This window comes from Onychostoma macrolepis, chromosome 02, assembly GCF_012432095.1.
Source record: "Onychostoma macrolepis isolate SWU-2019 chromosome 02, ASM1243209v1, whole genome shotgun sequence".
Classification (NCBI taxonomy): domain Eukaryota; kingdom Metazoa; phylum Chordata; class Actinopteri; order Cypriniformes; family Cyprinidae; genus Onychostoma; species Onychostoma macrolepis.
In genome coordinates, this window is record NC_081156.1 from 32,423,446 (window position 1) to 32,446,569 (window position 23,124).

The window sequence follows — 23,124 nt, forward strand, 5'->3', positions numbered from 1 at the left end:
TTTCCATTTTAGCAATTTTTAGTAAAGTTTTTACAATATCTTCATATAATTGTTTTTCATTTTTTTCTATTTTATTTGATCATTTTTGAGAGAAAATTGTAGCAAGTTTCACCAAAATTCAAATGAAATCCTCTCAACATGTTACTCCAAAATTTCATTTTGCACTCCTGTCCCAGTATTCAAGAATCAGTGTTAGTATGAGAACACAACCCAAAAATGTTTCCAGTGCTTCATCCTCAAGGCATTCTTAGATGTATGGCCCGCGTTTGACCGGTGATATTTCACGATGCTGTCTTACATCAGTCAGATAAAACTGTTCTGCCACTTCAGCCAAAACATTCGCTCATCTGTTAAACGATTTTGGATGCACTAAATCTATCAGTGTTTGACGTCAGCCGAGCAGGTTTCAACACGTTTCAAGTCATTTTTGACAATTAGTGTTAACGCCATAAACTTTTGCAAACAAACAGTCGAGCCATTCCATTTGCATAGATTGGGGGTGAAGATCTCATAACTAGTTCCACATGGAGCAAAGCAAACATAAACCCGATCAGACTGATATGTGTTTGATTATAGCGCAGCCTAGTGTTGAAATCAAGCAGGACAACAACACAGAACGAGTATGTGTTTGTTCAAAGCATGAACTGTGCTGGTTTACAATCAAAAGCGGTTTAAAAATTCTAGGAGACTTTCTGTGTATATTATCCACAGGAGAGAAACTGACACATGCATTTGTTTAATAAAATGATATCTTAATCAACCTTTGCGTACTTCATATGTCTTCATTACGCATTAACCATTTTAAAATGCAATAAAGCACTCAAGATGATGCTGTATTGTGAATATAAACACGATTTAATTCACAACACAGCACAGATTCTCATGCTTTATTGCTTCATTTAGCATCATAAAGTGAGTATTCATATATGAACAACAGAAGCCTGTTTATTACAAGCAAAAACAGCATCATTTCTCTTCGAATACTGTCTGAAACTAATGCTCTGCACTCAAAATGACAGTTTTATTAAAGTCTGCTTCAGCGAGGGGGAACGGTGCGATGACTTGAGGGTGATTTCAGCTCTTCACTGACACAGTTAAAAGCTCTGGGGGAGAAAGTGAAATGGTGCTATAACACGAACACCTCAATGTCCGTTTGTCTAGAAGTTTCCATGTCTTTGTTTTGAAATCGTTTTGACATAAAATTGGCAGTAAAAGCATCTCGATGATGATTTGTAGATGATACGGAGAAGCCCGTATCTTGCCTCCATTTGCCTGTCACACTGAAAGACAAAACAAAGCACACAGGATTACACCACAGAAGCACAGCATTCGCTGCAGTTATTGTGCACATTAACATTGCTGGAGACCTTAAGGACAGAACTGAAAACATAAGATGTTAGGATCTTATATCATCTTCAAATAAACAATAGATTTTTATCAGCCATTTTCATGAAGAGATTTTGCTCATATAGCAAATGCAGTATCTAATGTTTCATAACAGCTAAAAAAATATCGCAAAAATGTTAAGATTTTTTTCATTGTAATTTTCATCAAATTCTAGATATGTCCACTTGAAACATTTTAATAATTAAAAATTAATTACTGATGGAAAAGAACCAAAACTATATTTTTTCCTCATTGAATATCTATTTTACTCGGAAACATGTCACATTACAAAAGTAAAATGGGTTACAATTTACAAAATTACATGTAAAATGTGAAAATGGACAATTTTTAAAATTATATGTGACCCTGGACCACAAAACCAGTCTTAAGTGTCAATTTTTCGAAATTGAGATTTATACATCATCTGAAAGCTGAATAAATAAGCTGTCCATTGATGAATGGTTTGTTAGGATCGGACAATATTTGGTCGAGATACAACTATTTGAAAAAAATCTAAATATTGAGAAAATCACCTTTAAAATTGTCCAAATGAAGTTCTTAGCAATGCATATTACTAATCAAAAATGAAGTTTTTATAAATTTACGGTAAGAAATTTACAAAATATCTTCATGGAACATGATCTTTACTTAATATCCTAATGATTTTTGGCATAAAAGAAAAATGTATAATTTTGACCCATATAATGTATTGCTGGCTATTGCTACAAATATACCCCAGCGACTTAAGACTGGTTTTGTGGTCCAGGGTCACATATGTTAATTTTTTATATGGTAATCTTTTACATTTTTATCAAATGTATTCATTAAGAAGTTTTTTAGTAAATATATTGTTTTAGACAAATATAATCATTTAGACAAAATGGTCATATATATTTAGTTGATGGCCTGAAGAAAATGAGTTTATATTTTTATGTTTATATACTAATATTTTAATAAAATTGATTTATTTATTTATATTTATCTTTTATATTAAAATGCATAGTTATAAATAATTATAATAAATTTTAATTATAAATAATTAATAATTAAGAGTGTACTGTGTATATTTATTATGTATATATAAGTACACACACATGCATGTATATATTCAAAGCTGCAGTCCGTAACTTTTTTTGGTTAAAAATGATCCGAAATCAATATTTGAGCAAGTACATAACCAGCCAGTGTTCAAAACTATAGCCTTACTTTAGCCTGATTCACAGCTGTTAGCTTATAATAATGTTTTCTAATTTGAGTGGTACGGGTAGGTTTTCGCAGGAAATTCAAGCATGGCACTGCGTCATTACGTCACATCTGTAAACAAAGAAGTTGTCCCGGCTACTAGGCCAGGGGTGGCGAACTTCAGCTCCAACACTAATTACAACTCAGCTGCCTGTAGCTTCCTACTAGTAACCCTTCAGACCTTGATTAGCTCGTTCAGGTGTTTGATTAGGGTTGAAGTAAAACTCTGCAGGGCTGCGGCTCTCCAGGACCGACGTTCACCACCCCTGTACTAGGCTATCGCATGTGAGGATCCTGCAGGTGACGGGTCGTTTATAGCCTTTTCTCACAGCAGCTAGAATAATTAAATGTATCATTTTGATGGCAGATTGTAATCCAGAAAGGATTATGTGTTTATGAAACACATGTAAATGAAATTTAATTATATTCCAGTTTTAAATGTGCTTCTGATTACAGATAGCCTGTGTTTACACAAGATTTGTATTTTAAAGAGAACCAGTTAGAAGGGAGCATAATTTGCTTTTTGGGTTAAAAGAATTTCTTAATATGAAATTCGAATGGCATGACAATTAGATTAGACTGTACAGAAATTGAAATCTACACACTAATACACACTATACTCATAGTCACGCAATGCTGGTGTTGTTAACATTAATAATTTGAGAATAAAGTATAACAATAATAATAATTTGCACGGTTTGATGTGATATGAGCTAACCGATCGTTAGATTTAATCACCATTGGTAGCGTGATTTATGGTAATGCTTTTTTCCTCCGTTGGTCAGAACAAATGTGGCAGACTTGTTTGTTACTTGTTCAGATGACAATATCCCGTGAAAATTCTTATTTGGGTCATATATTCCAAGACATAGGCTAGAATCCGTGATTGCGAAGTACAGTAAACATCCACACCAGTGTGGTGACTGACAGCTACACATTCACCTCAAAACATTAGATTCATCCGCGCTGGAGCCGTGCCAGAGCACATCCCACGCAAGCAAGATAATTCCGCAAGCAGCTGCAATTCCAGGTTTTCAAACAGAGATGACGACAAAGAGGCAAAACTTACGGACTGCAGCTTTAAGAAAAATATTTTATGTTTATATAATAAATATATTTCTATGTGATAGAATTTATATGAATATAAATATATACATGTAAATATTTAAAAAATATATGTTGTATGTGTGTGTCTTTATATATATATATATAATACAAAGTACACACACATATATTATGTAAACAAAAAGTTTTATTTTGGATTCGATTAATCATGATTAGTCGTTTGACAACACTAATATATATATATATATATATATATATATATATATATATATATATATATATATGTGTGTGTGTGTGTGTGTGTGTGTCTATTTAATTATTTATATATATATAAACATATACGATAATATTAAATATTAAATATAAATAAATTATATGCCAATATTAATGTGTATTATATAAAAGTTACATTCATTACACACTTACACACAGCAGAATATATTACTCACCAGAATATTCAGCTTTCTTTCTAATTGGCTGACAGATCTGTCAGGCAGTTGATTGGCTGATTACGTCCGGCATGTGAGAACACAGATGCGGTTCGCTCAGAGTTCGGCTCGGAGGGCCACGAGGACGGATGAAGGGCTTCTGACAAGGCACCTGATGCCCAGGCCCGAGCACTCTGGGGCCGCCCCGGTGCATTCTGGGACTGGCCCCGTGCTTTCTGGGAAGGGCGGGCTGGGGAGGGGTAGCGGCTGTCTTTCACTAGTCTCACTCCATGGGTTGGAGTGGGTCCTGTGAGGAAAACCAGATGTCAAGGTGTATAACCATTCGTCACTGTAAATGAATTGCAGGAATTGGAAAAACCATTTGGAGGCGAGCAAGAGATGAAATCACATCCGACTGAAAACCATCCCCCTGCCACCCACGTTTACTGTAAGCAGTAAAAGCATGAGTCAGGACATACCTAGTGTTTGAGAGCGGGAGACGGGCCGCGGGTGGAGGACGAGAGAGGGCGGGGAGGTGCTGGAGAGCCAGGAGAGAGTGATTCATGGGACGCTGAAGGAGACGGAGATCTCACTTTCTCCTGAGAGCACAGAGAGTAAAACAACTAAACCACGCCCATGTCCACACAAACTGCTCTTTTTATTTTATTTTAATAATAAAAAAGATTAGATATAATATCTAGGGCTCTGTGAAATCCATTTCATTTTTTTTATTAAAGAGGATGTGTAATCAACGGAATACACAAAATTTTTAACAATGTAATCATTTAATAGAATTTTAACAACAGAACAATATAAAATGCATTTTTTGCCCCCTAATTTTGTTTTATTCTGTGTGGTTCTAATTCTCCTGGATTATGCTTTTAATGGTTTAAATCAATTTTATTAAGAAAAAAGAATGTCTAATTAGTTGAATTAACAATATTTTAACAACAATGTAATAATTTACAACAATTTTAACAATAACAGGGCCCTATGAAATGTGTTTTACGTTTTAAAAAATTCCATGTTATTTTCCCCCAATTTCTGTGTTTTTGGTTAAAAATTTTGGATTATGTTTTGGATTTTTTAAAATACAATTTTAATAATCCAAAAGGATGTCTACTCAATGAAATCATAAATCTTTAACAATGTAATAATTTATTACAATTTTAACAAGACGACCCTATGAAATGTCTCAGGACATATTTAAACACATCAGTGGTCTGTTTCAGACCCTATTTTATGGGAAATGTTGAGTATTTGCATGAGATGATTTCCTAACGATCCGTACCTGAGTGGGGCTCTTGCAGAGAGGCGAGCGTGGCTGAGAGCGAGGGGAGGAAGAGCCTTCTCTGGACGGATTCTTCCGGAGGACCGGAGAGCTGTTCAGTCCGTTCCCTTCCGTCGATCTGGGAGAGACTCCTGCGGGTGACGCACTTTTCTGCAAACACATAAGGTGCAAGATGTCATCAAAAACTTCAAATCATGCGACCTTAAAAGCAGCTACAGCAGTGTTTGCCCATGACTCCTTCAACAGAAGGCAATGGGATTTAAAGGTATAATATATAGTGTGATTTAAAGCACAGACAAACAATGCAGGATGAAATTATTTGTTAAACTGCTGAAATCACTAACCCCATTCATGAACATTTTAGTGATGCCTACCTTAGCGAATACCACTAACAAACATCATTTCTGATCAGATTTAATGTTTCCTGGTAAAGTTTGGCATGCTTTTTGGGGGCTGAATAGTTTGAACAGGAACAAACTTCTTTTTCTTTAGGTTTTACATGTATTTACTTAAAAAAAAAATTAAAATACAAGGTATAAAGTTGATGTTTCTGTGGTAACACTTTATTTTAGGGTCTCTAAACTAGTTGGTTATTAGCATGCATATTACTAGAATATTAACCATTTATTAGTGGTAATTAAGCACTTATTAATGCCTTATTCTACATGACCTTATTCTACATCCCTAATCCTACCCAATACCTAAACTTAACAACTACCGCACTAACTATTAATAAGCAGCAAATTAGGAATATAATGAGGGAAAAGTCATAGTTAAGAGTGAATAAGTGTTCCCTATTCTAAAGTGTTACCGTTTCTGTTTACCAGGTAAAAATGTTGTGATGCCAAATGTAGCCTTTATGACTAAAGTTTATGATTTATGAACCTGGTTCACAGTGTTCGATCAATAGTTTCAGTTTTTTCAAATATGAACATGTAGGAAAATATATGAATCCGAGTATCATGACATTTCTAGAAATGTAAAAGTATTAAACTAATGAACTATCAAATCTATTAATGTAATAAAACGTATGTTGTCAAGTTTATAAATCAAAACCGGCTGCTGGTGACTGTTGCATAATGAAAGAAAGTTTTCACACCTCTTTATTGCTGTCTCTTCTGAGCACGTCTTCATTTTTCCCGCCACTTTCCTGCAGGAAACACACATGATCAGACCAACCCAATCATGAGCTCCAAATAACTTCAGCAATGAGATTAAGACTTTTGCTTAAATCTCTCGTTTCTCAGATATTTCTCTTCAAATATTTCCCAAACTGTCCTCAGATTTGTCAAGATACCAAAGAAAATAAAGTTAAATGCAATAAAATATAAATATTAGATTTTTTTGTTTGTTTATATTTAGAAAAACTCAAATTAGAAATGCTGCCTTGGCAAATAAATGAAATAGGTTTAAGCTGAAGCACTGACATAACTGGAAATAAATGAAAACTAAAACTGAACTAAAGCTAAAACCAAAATAATAATTAAAGCTAAATAGTAATAGCAATATTAAATGATAATAATAATAAACTAAAGATTAAACAAAATATAAAAATGAAAACTTATTCAAAATATGAATGAAAAGCATAACTGTATATAAATAATACTAAAATAACAAACAAACAAACATTTCTCATTTACATTTACATTTATGCATTTAGCAGACGCTTTTATCCAAAGCGACTTACATTGCATTCAAGTTACAGTTTTTACATTTTATCAGCTCTTGCTTTCCCTGGGAATCGAACCCACGATCTTGGCGTTGCTAGCGCCATGCTCTACTATTTGAGCTACAGGAAAGCTGTATCTCATGATACAGCTTTCATTTCATTTCTCATGAAATTTCAAAACTAACTATATTCATTTTATAGGTCTATAATCCTACTGTATAACAACTATTGACTCATTTATGTCTACATTTTATTTCTCCAGGGGAATAATGGGGGAATCATCTGAGATTTATTGATACTTAAACTAACACTGAAAGCTGCACGATGTCTCAGAAGCGACGAAAGAGCAACATCTGAGCAGTTTTCCTCTGGTTTGGTGAGTGACTTCACAAGTCAGTGAATCAGAGATGAAATGATATCACTTTCAATAAATAATGAGCATTAATATTCAATCGCAGTCAGCAGTCTTTTGATGTAATTTATCTGAACATGGAAGCACCAGCGAAAATCACACAGACTTCAGGATGAACTCAAATGCATCATAAAGAGACGCTTTTAAACTGTAAAGCGAGGAAGCGGTGTGTTTTGGTCTTGACTCGACTTACCCGCCGTGTTCGTCCTGTGCTGCTCTGGTCTGCGCCGCCCCGTTTACTGTCCATATCAGCGTGAGAGGATGAGGAAGAGGAAGGGGGAGGAGGAGGAAGACCCAGACGCAGGCCTGCAGACCGATGGCTCACCGGAGAGCCGCTACCGCTCTGAAATACACACAGACACAACATCCATCACACAAACACTATAATCTCACACTTTCATTTTTTTAATTAGACTGTATAGTATACAACTTATTCATTCAAAAAATGTTTAAAATGTGAATTAATTCACTAAATATTTTTAAAAATGATCATGTATATTAATGCATATTTTAAACCTTTATACTGTATCACATGACTTTAGCCAATTTCATACAAAATACATACTGTATATGTACAAAAGGAAGGAAGGAAGGAATGGGTTTGGTAATAGAAATTCTTTTGACTGTTGAAACTGTTAAAAATCATATTTAATTTGAAGCTTGATCAAATGCCAATAGTTTTACAACATGAGAAATGAAAAGTAAACTGTTAGACTGCAATATTATGGTTCTATGGGTCAAATCCACAAATGGACAATTCCTATGGAAATGGTGGAGAATGGAAAATGACTCCACCGTTTGTACAATAAAAGTACAAAAAAAAAAGACAATCCAATAAAAAATATAATAATCAAAAACAACTAAAAATAATTCCATGATAATCTAACGCATGTCATGAATAACTTTTAATTCTAGAAAATGCAATTATATACAAAAATCAAACTGAACATATAAAATCCAATCAGCAGCACAATCCTTACAGAAAACAAGAGCACGCAAACACATGAATAATCTACTTCTCTAATGGATGGACCAACGAGAAAATGACTTTTCACAAAACGCCACAGAACACTGAGGTTTAATACTCACCCTGTTTGGAGCTCCATCTACAGAAATGAAGAGAGACACAGAAGGATTGACTCACTGAGATATGATGATCCTGTTATCCTGAGCATTCACAATATAATATCAGGATTATTCCAGATTAATTTCAGTCTAATGTCTGTAGATCAAAAGGCATGTTGTTGCTTATAGAAAATAATGATAATAATAATAAAAACTCATTTACAGTAATGTCTATGGGACTTTTTAATATACAAATGTTGTTATTTGAGCTGTCTAGTTGTCTAAATAATCATTTTGAGGTAGGACTACTTCAATAATTTCATTTCATGTAAATGCTGTGAATGGAGTTTGATCTGTGTAAACAGTGTCCATGTCTCCATGACTGAATACACATGTTTTCCCTATGTATAGTACTTCCTTTTAAAGTATGCAAAAAGCAGTCAGGCCTCAAGGGATAGTAGTAATGCTAATTTTGCATAAATTAATGGGTCGTACAAGAAACGCTACCATCATTTGAAATGACTATAGATTAAAACCACTAATAGATTCCTGCTCACCTCTGGAGTCCAGGGGCTCGGGGTGAGTGAGGTCCTCTTTAGGCACCAGGTGCGGGGGAAATGGGAAAGCCCCGGGAAGAGCCATGAGGCTCGCACCCGCTCCCAGGGTCAGTCCTGAGGGGTGTTGCGTCAGAGGGAAGCCCGGGGCATGATGGGATAGATGCTGGAACTGCTGCTGCTACAAAGGGGGAATGGAGAGAAAAACATATTTATATATACACACACACACACAGTTTGTACACCAAAAGTCTTGTCAGGCATATTTAGAACAAGTATCATTAGATGGATCACAGTGCAGAGCCTAAAATACTAATTAATACCAATCTTCATTATCCTTCAAACCTTTAGGTTTTAAGAAGCTTTTAATAATTTCAAAAATATGAAATTTAGCACTTTTTCTTCTATATATTTAAAAAAGTACAAGTCAGAATGTTTTTTTTATATATAAAATGTTTGCATATAAATGTCCAAATGTCTAAAGATTATATGACCACATCTGAAAATCAAGTTTAGTATAAATGAGATACTATTATATTATAGTTTTTATTAATAGTTTGAATTAGTTTTTATTTTTATATTTTATGTTTTTTAATTGAATTGTTCTTAAAGTTTTACTATTTTTGTACATTTTTGTCATTTTTTAGTACAATATTAATATTAATACGTTTTTTTTAATCATTTTATTTAACTTTTAGTTTTATTTCTTTTAGTACATCATTTTCAGCTAAATGAAAATGAGAAATGTTTCCTTGAGAACAAGTTGAATAGTTTTAATGAACTATAATAACGCTGAGAGACAGTAGAGAGCTGACTGTAATGTATATGTGAGGCTGATGAAGGGCCAGCTTGCCATTGCTCAGACTGAAAACTGCACTGATGTTTGATTGATTGGGAGGACAGGAAGGTAAACAGACTCACCCCGATGATAGCGTTGAGCTCGGCCATGCTAACGTGTTTGGATCTTTCCACTGCTTGAGCCACCTGATGCTGATGCTGCTCGAACGCACAAATTCACACATGAAGCATGAATAAAACAAACCAGCTAATAGAGAAGATATTCAAAGATCAAGAGCAAACATGCAAAACTGCACCCGAGGCGAAACCTGCTATACGACAGCACCTTTCATTGTGAAAAACCACAAACAAAGCAGAAGCGCATGTGCCACAAACAGCAGGTCAGCTGAAAAGAGTTGTTGTTGTCTCTGTGGCAGGCCTGATGTTCCCAGAGGGCCTTACGATTACAAAATAACCAAATCCACTCAGCGAGGCTTAGAAAAGAACAGTATGAAATATTGATCTAGGAAGAGGTGGGCGATTGGAAGCTCTCTGTTGATGACCACCTCTGCTGTAAATAATTCATGTGTAAATAGCCCACGGGGGGAGAGCAGCTCGGAGAGCATGTGTGTGTGTGTGTGTGTGTGCTCACCTCTTGGGACAGCAGTGGAATGATCTGAGTGCATATAGCACTGAGCCGCTTTACAATCTCTGCCTACAGAAACAAACACACAAATTCCCATCAAACAACAGACGACATACTAAAGAAAACAGTCAGGCTAATTCAGGATTATTGGTTTGTTTGTTCAATAGTACAGTAGCTAATGCATCAGTATGTGCTGTTCGTTCAGGACCGTTTTCACATCAGATATTTTATTTTATTATTATATGCAGAGAAACCTTTTAAACCTTGTATGTTTTATAGGTTTATAAAATTTTATTAAAGTTTGGTCTGTTGCAGTTTGACACCGTTTGGCATATTATTAACAAAAATGTTATTTTCGTCATCAAAACTTACATGCCATTTTTGTCAAAGTAAAATGGACTAAAATAAATGATTACAAATGAAAGATAAAACAAATGATTACAATGACATGCTCACTAAATTTAAAGGATATTTTGTCAAAATAAAAAAATAAAAATGATAGATAGATAGATAGATAGATAGATAGACAGACAGACAGACAGACAGACACAAAGGGGTCTTTCCTAACTGCCAGAGGTGCATTTAATACATTGCTCACACACACACACACACACACACACACACACACACGGATCACATATGTACACACTTGCATACAGGCTGATCCCACACACTCTGACCCACATACACTCTCAAATCCAGGCATTTCCAACAGATGGCCTGGAAAACGAGGAGAGATGCAGGGGTCTTATCTGGATTAGCCCACTCTAGCGTGTGTGTGTGTGTGTGTGTGTGTGTGTTCGCTCATATAGAGTAGTCAGGCTTAAACCCTGCTTCAGAGTAAATACCCAACAAAACACTGAATCAGGCACATCGCATGTATACAGTACATTCCTCCTCAAAATGACAAAGAAAAATGAAAACAGACAAACCTCAAGCTTTCTTTTAAATATGTTTGAAGAAAATACAGATAGTTTTAGCTCTGAAATCTGATTGGATGAGCCACATTTAAAGCTACCATAAAACAGCATGCAGTACACACACACACACACACACACGTTTCCATGTTTTATGGGGACATTCCGTAGGTGTAATGTTTTTTTTACTGTACAAACTGTATTTTCTATCACACCAACCCTACCCCTCACAGGAAACATTCTGCATTTTTAGATTTTCAAAAAAACTTAATTCTGTGTGATTTATAAGCTTGTTTCCTCATGGGGACCTAAAAAATGTCCCCACAAGGTCAAAATTTACTGGTATTACTATCCTTGTGGGGACATTTGGTCCCCATAACGTGATAAATACCAGGTACACACACACACACACACACACATCATAAATATTAATATATTAACATCACATATACTATTATAATGTCAAAAGAGATATCTATTTCAAATAAATTCACTGTTTTCAACAGTTATAATAATCCGAAATGTTTCTTGAGCAGCAAATCAGCATATTAGAATGATTTGTGAAAGATCATGTGACACTGAAGTCTGGAGTAATGATGCTGAAAATTCTTTCAGCTTTGATCACAGAAATAATTTTAAATGACAATTTCTCACAATATTACTGTTTTTACCATATTTTTGATCAAATAAATGCAGCTTTTTCTTTCAAAAACATTCAAAAATCTTACTAATCCCAAACTTTTAAACAGTTGAACTGAATGAACGTAAAACCTGAAATCTAATGTGTAAATGTCTGTGCTGCTGATACAACAGTCTGAGGTTCAATCCCTGCAGCTGGAGACAAAATCCTGTTCCATTCCTATCAAACCCTTGATCATGTAGTTTCAGCGTTATCGTCCCTGCAATTAGTGTTTGGTTCATCCAGTGCCATCACTAACCTGCCAGCCAGACCCCATAATTCCCGCACACATGACACCTCATACTGTAAAGCTCATTACACCGAGATCATGCTGATCTGTAATGAAATCAGACTGCAAACGGCACATCAGTCACTCACCTGCTTCTGCATTTCAATGTTCAGCCCGTAAGACATTTCATAATACTGTGGAAGGAAACAAGGGCAGTTCAATTACACGACATAAATCACAGTTACATCCACCCAAATGACAGAAATGCTCTACATGTGTTACCAGAGGCCAGAAATGACCCATATTCAAAGTGAAAGACCTGACACTCATTTCTCTTTCATATTAATGTGTGTAGATCATCATTTATATCTATGGATTTGACAAATGCTTTTATCCAAAGCGATTTATAGTGCATTCAGGGTATGCATTCAATACTGATTAACTGAGCTACAGGACCTTCGTACTTTTCAGATATTTTTATCCCAGTTTTCAATGAAATAGTGTTATTTGGTAGGGCATAACTATAAATTATTATTATTATTCCTATTAATTATCCCATTTCGGCCAATTTGAAATTATCGGCATCAACCAATAATTGTGCAGCTTTGCCAGTTGACAGAAAAGTTAGTTATTCCAAAATGCCTTGAGTGCAGATCATTTTTTCCTGCTGTCAATCTTTTTAAAGAGTCTATCTCTTACAGTCATTTTTTTTTTCAATGAATTTCAAATAGACAATATGTAAAATACACTAAACTTAACATTTCACAATTGTATATACAGTGCTGGGTAGTAATTGATTACATATAATCTGGATTCCAAAAATTAAGTACTTGTAATTAGATTATATTACATTTTAATGCTCGTAATCAGACTACAGTTACCTTTGATTACATGATAACATATTATTCACACAATAATTAATAATTTATTGACTCTTCCTAATTCTTCTCTCTTATCTTTTAAACAAGACTTTGCTATTTACATCAATGTGATAAACAAATTAGGTCAAATGTAATCTAAAAGTAATCAAAAAATATTACCTAAAACGTGTAATATAATGGATTACCTTACTAATTGTAATTTTATATCTAATATTATTTTATATATAAAATTGTATTAATTTTTATATTATTTATTTATCCCAGGTTTTCAGTGTGTGGTCTTTGACTATATGTACTTCCATTATATTGGTCAAGAGCAAACTGGCCACAAAAAAAAAAAAAAACACATATCGATCAACCACAACTATCAGCTCAGTCACAGCTGGGGATTATGGGTAATGTTGTTGGATGTCACTCTTACCATGATATAATGTCTATGCATCTCTGTTTTCTCACTCGCCAACTTCTCACATTCCAGCTTCAGACTGAAAAACAGAAAACGACACACATTGTGAGGTCATGTGACACTGTGTCCTCGTCATGTGACAGGCCACGATATCAGCCCTTCCAACATGAAACAGAGCCACTTTTACTACCACTATTACTGAAGCCGATCCCGTTTTATAATGTACGCTGATGTTTACTGTTCTAAAGAAATGTTCAGTAGATTTTGTAATTGCTCCTAATGAGACTATGAGGATTAGCAGGCTAATAGTCTGTATCAGCTAATATAGGCATTTCTAGACGCTGGAGTGATTTTAGAGCATTACGGTTAGATAATCTCATCAGCTTTGCACAGGTGATCCCAACTGCAGTTCAGAGAGGACGGAGATCATCATACAGATCTAAATCACAACATAATTGAATAAAATGCAGATGCAATTATAGGAAATGAAGTAAACAGCAGTAAACATCAAGGAACATGGGAAGCTTTTGAACATCGGTTTAATTTTATGAGTCAGTTGAGTTACATTTGGAGAGTCTGTGTGAATAATATCGCGATGAATCCTCCAGGATGAGGTGAAATGAAGGAGGTCATGCATCTGTACCTGTGATACTGGGCCTGGAACAGCTGGAATTCCTCTTTTATATGGTCGAGAGTTTCCAGGACTGTGAATTTCACGCCGGCGTGGCCTGACACCAGAGGAGCCTGAAAACACACGAGTATTGTCACTCCAAAACAGCCTTCAGTTAGCCTATTATTTACTATTTCTACATTGTAATGGGATTACATTGCTAATTACTCTGAATGGAGTAATCATGTTAGGTAATCTCAGGAGGACAATACAAAGATAGATGGCAAATTGTATTTTCAGTTCTTCATTTAACATACCCAGTGTGGATAAATGTGGGTCTGCTGCTATTATTTCCATGATGATGCCATGTAAAATGTTTTATGTTGTTATGTTTTCATTTAAACAGTGTTATTTGGTGGGGCACAACTATTTTCATTTTGCAAAGCATCTTGTATGATTAAGCTGTATGGACTTGCACTATGCCTGATGATAAAATAAAATAAAATAAAATGAAATAAAACACTGAATTAACATGCACAATGAAATAAAATAATGTATTAACATGCACCTTTTTCATGAAATATAAAACAATAGTATGGACTTGTGTGAGGACCAGCATGTGTGTGTGTGTGTGTGTGTGTGTGTGTGTGTGTGTGATTTGCATAGATGACATAATTTGTTTTTGTTTTGTTTTAAATTCAGTGTTTTTTTTATTTTATTTTGCAAAACATTTTGCATATGACACACTATGGTAAATGTCCATAGTAAAACAGCATGATAAAAGCTCTCCAAAACATGGCATCACCGTTGAATAATAGCCAGGAATCCACAGACACATTTGGTTAGTACGACCTTAACAAATCAAAAAATAATAACAACAAAAGCATTTAAATTTCATTTAGTTCACAAAGCAAGTGCTTGTGTGCTATCCAAAAGAAAGCAGGTGCTATGAACATGCAAAACAACATTTTTTGTTGAAAGTGAAATTAGTCATGGTTAACCAATCTGTACATGCAAGTCACAGCAAAAATAGAGAACTGTCCCTTAAATTACATTAAAAAAAAAAAACTAATCTGATTATAGTAATGCATTATGATGACATGTTCAGTGGAGATGTGGCCCAAACAGTAAAGTTCAACTCAAACTTAATAAAAACCTAATGCTTCAATATTGCTTATCATGCTTAAGTTACATTCAGATACCTCACTGTCAGACTCCATTAAACAGGTAATGCCATTACCAAGAGTTTAAAACGAGAAGAAAAGAATTGTGTGAAAAGCTTGCAGCTTGTGTCTATGGCCGAATCAACGCCAGCCATAATAATTCATCACATGCACTAATGACAACTATCACAAACAGATGTTTAACTGAACTTAAACATGAAATAATTCCTTTAGTGCAAGTGGGAATACGCAATCAAATCCTCTGACACACACACATTGACCACAGAAAGGAGGCTTCACTGCATGAGTAAAGAGACACTTTATACGGTCCTGCCGTTGACAATAAATGCTTTGTTTTGTCAGCTTTATCAAAAACATGAGACTGACTGCAGGCACATATTCAATATTCACCTTGATACGACCCCTGATAGAAACCAGATCATCACTAACAGCTAACAGCACGTTTTACTAACTTAATAAAAATAATATTACAAAAATAAAATAAAATGAAATAAAATAAAATAAAATAAAATACTTTTTCCTGTTAGACAATGCCAAGCAATGATAATGTATGGCCTTGCACTATGCCCTTTTCATAAAAATTAAAAATAAATAATAATAATAATAATAATTTTTATTTATATAGCGCTCAAGGTCACTTTACAAATCAGGCTTAATACCAAAAAAATAAGAGTAATATATAGAAACCACTTACAAGATTAGATTACATACAGAAAGAATGAAGATAAACATCCATAACAGGGTACAGTTCACAGTCAATGACTTGAAGAGTAATGGTCAGAAAATAAATGGGTTTTTAAGAAGTTTTTAAAGGAGAGAAGGGAGGATGCCTGACGGATGGTTTGGGGAAGAGCATTCCACATATAAATAAATAAATACATTAATTAATTAATTTAACATTTTGTCTGGTAGACATTGCCATCAAAAATGACTTGCACTTTTGCAAAGTAAAATTAAATAAGAAAATAAATTAATTAAATAGTTTATTAGTCTGTAATAACCAAAAATGATACTTGCACTATGATTTTGCATCAAAATAAAATAATATTTTGTCTGATAAGACCATGCCAACAAATGCTGTATTGAGATATATGCTGGGAAATGTTGAAGAGCAGATATTCAGAAGAATGGAGGCTTTGGTCGGTAAACAAGAGGGCGTTGTACCGAGAGCCGAGTGCTGCGGGACAGAGCCATGAATTGTCACACAAACTGTTCCTCTCACACCAGCCCTGAAAGAACGCAGTCATCTATCTCACACTGTTTACTGTGCAGGGCACTTTCAGACGAGAGATAGAGATGGAGAGGGGAGGGGGGAAATCACAGAGCCGTGAATAACCGTAGGCTGCTGAAATATTCAGCACATGTGGCACAAATACAAGTGCAGTAACAGCCGCGTGTGTGCAAACGACACATGAACCTGCTGCGTTCCCAATCCATGCTTCCTCTGCGGATTGCTGCTATTGGCAAAAACAGAACTGTTCGGCCAGGAAAAAACAAGCACATCTGTTCAGAGCAATCGTCTCATTCCAGGAGACTGAATCTGTACTGTACATCAGCTCTGATGAGCAGCTTGTTAAGGCCTCGATACACAATACTGCTCTGATGAGAACTGACACCATGCACCGCCGCCTCCAACACGCACGCGCGCGCACACACACACACTGCGCTTTATCTGTTTATTAGGGCTGTTCATTACTTTACATCTTCATTTGATGCCACTAATTATCAAAAAATAACAAAACTCAACATAAATAATGATTAAAAGAATTGTTCAAACAAACATGAAAATGTATTCACCCTCAGGCCATCCAAGATGAGTTTGTTTCATCATGGGAACAGATTTGGAAAAATGAAGCATTACATCACTTGCTGACCAATGGATCCTCTGCAGTGAATGGGTGCCGTCAGAATGAGAGTCCAAACAGCTGATAAAAACATCACAATAATCCACACCACTCCAGTTAATATCAGTTAATGACTTAAAGAAGTAAAAAGCTGCGTGTTTGTAAGAAACAAATTCATCATTAAGACGTTTTTACTTTCAGACCATTGCTTCTGGCTAAAATATGAGTCCTCTACCCATAATAATGCTTTCTCCAGTGAAAAAGTAATCTTGTCTGAATCAGGGGAGAAATACACACAGATCAAACACTGTTTACAAGCAAACAGTGCAAAACAGTTCTAAACAAACATGTGGGTGGACTTTGATGTGAGAGGACAACAGGAGATGGACTTTTTCACTGGAGGAAGTGTTCATTATTGATTATGTTGACTTAAATTTTTGCCAGAAGCGACAGTTCAAAGCTAATCGGCCTTAATGATGGATTTGTTTCTCACCACCATGCAGCTTTTCACTACACAAGATGTTAACTGATGGACTGGAGTGGTGTGGATTATTGTGATGTTTTTATCAGCTGTTTGGACTCTCATTCTGACGGCACCCATTCACTGCAAAGGATCCACTGGTGAGCAAGTGATGGAATGATACCCTTTTTCAAATCTTCTGGTGAAGAAACACATTCTGGATGGCCTGAGGGTGAGTACAATTTCAGCCATATTTTAATTTTTAGGTGAACCATTCCTACCATCTGAGAAATTCAAGCTTGAAGTACCACCTAAATGCACTTTTGCAAATTCTGCAGTCAGTGCAGTCACAGCTTCTACTACATGCAATGTTTCATCAAACCACATTTACTGAGAGCAGACGGCACGGAATGAGAGCGTTTTCAAAGCTGAACTTTTTAAGTTGACACAACAAAGTCAGTGTCTTAAAAACAGTGTTAATGGTTCAAAACTGTCATCACATAACATCCAAATCAGTCCATCCAGCACATGTGTGCACTGATAGAAAATTAGCACAGATTGAACCTAACTGCATTCTGTGTAAACAGATCTTCCCTCTGCTATTTGACATCTCAATAGTGAAAAACATTGCTGTGAACTGTAGGTCAATGATGCCTTGAATGGATTTTATTTGTGGGTTTTTCTGTATTGATTTTATTTTATTTATTCATATTTTGAATAGTGTATTGAATTGTATTGTGTTTTAGACAACAGCAAAAAAATATGTATGGACATGGACTATGCCTTTTGCAATACAATGCAGTAAAGTAAAGTAAAATAAAATACATATTTGAGCAAAATACCTGCAAAATTACAGAAAAGATGGTAATTTTTTTTCCTTTCCCCCCCCCAGTGTGCTTATGTTGCTCTATTAAAAAGCTAAATGCAAAAATGTATTTTTTGTACTCAAATGTACTCTACAGATTAACCACCAGCAAATCATACTGTAAGTATTTCTATTGAATTTTAAAAATATGCACATAGAACTGACAGGATGGGCTTTTGAGAGATGTTAAACTGTGTGTGATTTTATGTTAAGTGTTAGAGCTAGTGTGTGCTAAAACCAGATCTGATCATTAACACCATCAACGTAATGATAGTAAATACAGCACAGATGGTGAAAGATACACAAACAACACACATATTTACATGCGAATATCACTCATACACAGATTCACACTGTGCTGCTTCATGTCTGATGCTGCTTACATCTGGTATTATCATCACACGAGCCGAACACAAATGCACAGTGCTGAGCATAGTGCAACTGTACGATTCACATTCATTTCCCCATTTGACAAAATTCCCCATTTGACAAAATTGATTTGTGAAAATAGCATACGAGATCCACCAAAAGCAAAAGAGCTCAGCAGTGACCGTCCACTCCCATGAAGCACTGCAAATGTCATAATCATGTCTCCTTTTAAATCCACTTACATATTTGCAAATCTATCTATACATTTTTAATAATATATTCTTTTTCTACTTATAAACAATGACTATTGGTCATGAGTTATTAGTTTCCTGAGCAATTCTTTCACTTATGGATTTAAATGCACAGTATGCATCTTTGTCTTTTTAAATAATTTCAAATAATAATAATGTTTATTATGCATCCTTAAACAACACCAACGTGTTGCAAACTGAACTGTCAATTATCTGTGTTTTAAAATGTTTGATTAAAAAAACTGGAAACAATTCTCAGCTGTGCACTTGTGATATATTGGGGTTATTATAGTTAACTAAACTAAAACGTAAGCCAAAACTATATAAAAAAAAAAAAAAAAACAACAACAACAACAAAAAAAACAAAACAATATAGTTAACTGAAATAAATACATAAATAAATACAATACAATACAATAAAATAAAACTTTTTTTTTCAGCTATTTGCCAGGGAAATTTAGTTTAACTTGATAAACTAAAACTGAAATAAATAAAATATAATAAGACATATTAATAAAAAATGTAAATAAAAATGCGACAACTTACTACAATTTTAAAATTAAAATGGAAAATAGAAAAATAAAAAGGAATTCAAAATACAAATAAACATTTTTACAGTGTCTCAATGATACTAAAATAACAATAAAATACAAACCTAAACTTCTTTTTTCAGCTAGTTGCTAATGCAAATTTCTTTTTTAAGTTGTGCTAACTGAAATAAAATGTAATAAATTGTAAATAGACATACTTTTAAAAAAAATGACAAAAAATGCACAACAAAATTACTAAAACTTTAACTGAAATGAACAATAAAAACTAAGAATTAAAATGACAAAAATGACTCAAACTTATCTAGTATTAAAATTAAAAAAACAATTCAAAATATTTATAAAAACTACAACAGTATCTGAATGGTTGAGATCAGAGAGGCAGATGTTAATCCCAGGTGTAAAGCGTCCTGTATCAGATCCGACAGGGTTTTGAGAGCAGACAGAAGCTGCCCACTGGAGTCAGATCATCAGCGGCCCAGCAGGCAACAGCACACACAGTCATTACGTATTACCACATACTGTCCGCTAAACACACAGATGTAAAAACAGCACACACTAACAAACCAAACCACATTTGCACACTCTCTAAAGGTCATTCATTATGCACACGGAAATTCCTCACTTTAAAGCTAATGCATGTTACCACAAACCTGGGTCTGCATGGGCCTGTAATAACATGCCATCATAGCAAAGGTAGCTTTGAAGTGCAGCTCAGCGTGTGAGTGTGTGGTATCGTGTTGCCCGGTGACGATGATGGAACATGACATTTGCAGTGGAGAGTGGGGTGGCCTGGATCCATATGTAGCAACATGCAGCAATAACTCGAACAAACCATTCATTCACCCGTCCTTCCATCTGTCCATCCCTCCACCGCACAGTGCAAACTCAAGCCACAAATCTCTCCCTGTGTTCATGAATGTCCTTCTACTGTATTTCTGCCTTGAATAATGCCTCATTCCTCCTCTTCTGCACATGCCCATCTGCCCATCTCTCACAATTCAAAAGTGTTTTTATTGGCATGACTTTTAAATATACAATATTATTGAAAAATAAAAAATTGAAAATAATTATAAAATAAAAGTGTATATAATATATATATTACATACACATTTTATTAGTTCTTAATTCACACACACACACAAACACACACACACATATAAAGGAATTTAAAATAATTAAAAATTGAAATAATTATTACATAAAATAGAATAATTATGTATGTATGTATATGTGAAATAAAAATTTTTGTGGAAGAATTACACCTGTTCTAATTAACATTTGTGCATGTACTTAGCCTATATAAATTAATTAATTAATCAATTAATATATATGTGTGTGTGTGTGTGCATGTGTGCTTTGTATAATTGTGTTTAAAGTGTTTAAATGTGTGCCAGCTGGAGGAGAAGTTGTGGTTCCTCTTGAGGTTTCTTGATTGTAGATTAATGTAGATATATATTCATGTTAAGTACAGTCATATATTTAAATAATGTGTGTGTGTGATATACAATAACAATACATATTTATATATCACTATATAATTAAAATATTACAAGTAAAAAGTGTAGTAAAACTGTGGACGCAGAACAGAATCATGCGCAATCTAAAAGACGTAGGCTGTTTAATAATAGGCTCATTTATATATATCTTACGGTGACTGTAATGGGACTCTAGGCCTGTGTGTTTTCTCAGCCCGTCCATCAATCACTGAACCCATAACGCTGTAATTAACTCTTCATCGTGACCTTAACCCTGACCCTAACACCAAACATAATGCACGTTTAAACGGGCCCCCGCGCGCAACTCAGCGACCCGCTAGATCTGGAACGGAAAGTTCATTAGGCTGCGGTACCTGGGGTCTTCCGTGCGGATACATGGTTCTGGAGGTCATCCACGGGGATCTCGATGGTCAGGACCGACACCGAACCCCCGCGTCCGCTGCGGAAATCAGCTTCGCTCCTCCGCGCTCCAAACGTTCTCGAGCAGCTGAAGAATTACAAGGTATCCGATGAAAAGTTTAAAAACGTTCTATTCGCGTAGAATCAAACGCTCTTCCTCTTTATGACGCGCAGTTACGCCGCGCTACAATGTAACAAGATCATCCTGTGCGGGGCGCGTGCACGACGAGCGCGCGTCGGAGATCAGAGGAACATAAACAGCGCTGACCTGCGCGCACACGCGCTTTGAACAATCAGCGAATCGGTTCGCTCGAACGATTCACTGATTCACTTGAGTCTCCTTAAAAAATGTACCGTGTTAAAGTACATTTTTGTGAAATGTGAAATACCATGGGTTTTGAGGAATTTGTCGCCGCTGTGATCAGAGAAATTCACGATTTAGGAATGACTGTGTCTGTTGAAGAACAAAACAGTCTCTTCAAAAAGGTTAACCACAGACTTTTACTTTCAAATTTAAAAACCGCGAAAACCGGTAAGCAAATCCTGGGGGAACCTATGGCTCGAAAATGTTAATTCTTTTCTGTATCTGACTACAAAGTGATCTTCTCTGTTTGTAATGTTAGTTCTCCAAAGTAAAGGAAAATATAGCTAGCATGGCGAAATCCTACAATAAAGTCAATTTACGAAGGCTCTGCGAATCGGCTCGAGCGAATCACTAAAAGGAACCGGTTCAAAAGAATGATTCGCTTGCGAATCGGCTGTCAACGAGCCAAACTGCAGCCAGCGAGGGGTGTATTGGATTTCTGAAAATCTAAAATAAATATATGAGAGATTGAGAGGGAGAGAGAAAGGGGTGAAAGATCAGAAGAGAAAAGAAAACGCACAGCAGCTCTTCTCAGCGGTGCTGCCTGTGTTACTGCGCTTGTGAGATTGACATTAACTGCGGAGAGCCAAAGCTGCTTTTAAGGTCGACCGCTTACATTTGCTTATGAAGATTATATAAATAGGATAAAACAGAGAAAAAAAAAAATGCAAGTGATAAAACAGTTGAAACCAAATTATATTGGTATGTGTTACATTAGTATTCTAAACTCAGCTATTTAAAATGAAATACTGTTTGAAAGAGAACAAAGCGGGAAGCCGCTCGTATCATAACACAGAACATAATGTACAAACATTGCAGCCTTAACGTCTCTTTTCACGACTGGACTCTGATTGGTTAACAAGATTAAAGTCAAGGCCAATGAGTGACCCCAGTGCCCACGTTGGGTCATTACATCTGCTTTGATCTGGACCAATCGTGAAGCAGGACTTCAGCGCAGGCGCGTCAGTTTTGCATTATGGGTAATGAAGTCTTTTATGTTCTCAATCACCGCATAAAGAAGACGGAGATCCAGTCGGCCTGCAAGAAGCGAATTGATATGAATATTCATGAGATTATGAGATAA

General features: G+C 35.3%; 1 protein-coding gene across 1 annotated transcript; it reads right to left on the reverse strand.

The window, feature by feature from the left end:
• Positions 1 to 925: 925 nt before the first annotated feature.
• Positions 926 to 21,928, reverse strand: tle2c (TLE family member 2, transcriptional corepressor c). Its single transcript, XM_058745657.1, has 14 exons — positions 21,631 to 21,928; positions 14,291 to 14,391; positions 13,663 to 13,726; positions 12,510 to 12,554; positions 10,542 to 10,604; positions 10,034 to 10,108; positions 9,116 to 9,293; positions 8,583 to 8,599; positions 7,687 to 7,836; positions 6,512 to 6,562; positions 5,413 to 5,562; positions 4,601 to 4,720; positions 4,143 to 4,428; positions 926 to 1,280 (listed from the first exon to the last, which is right to left on the reverse strand). Exons 1-12 carry the CDS (start codon positions 21,667 to 21,669, stop codon positions 4,601 to 4,603), a joined length of 1,053 nt encoding a protein of 350 aa, XP_058601640.1. The 5' UTR covers positions 21,670 to 21,928; the 3' UTR covers positions 926 to 1,280; positions 4,143 to 4,428.
• Between the last annotated feature and the right edge of the window lie 1,196 nt (positions 21,929 to 23,124).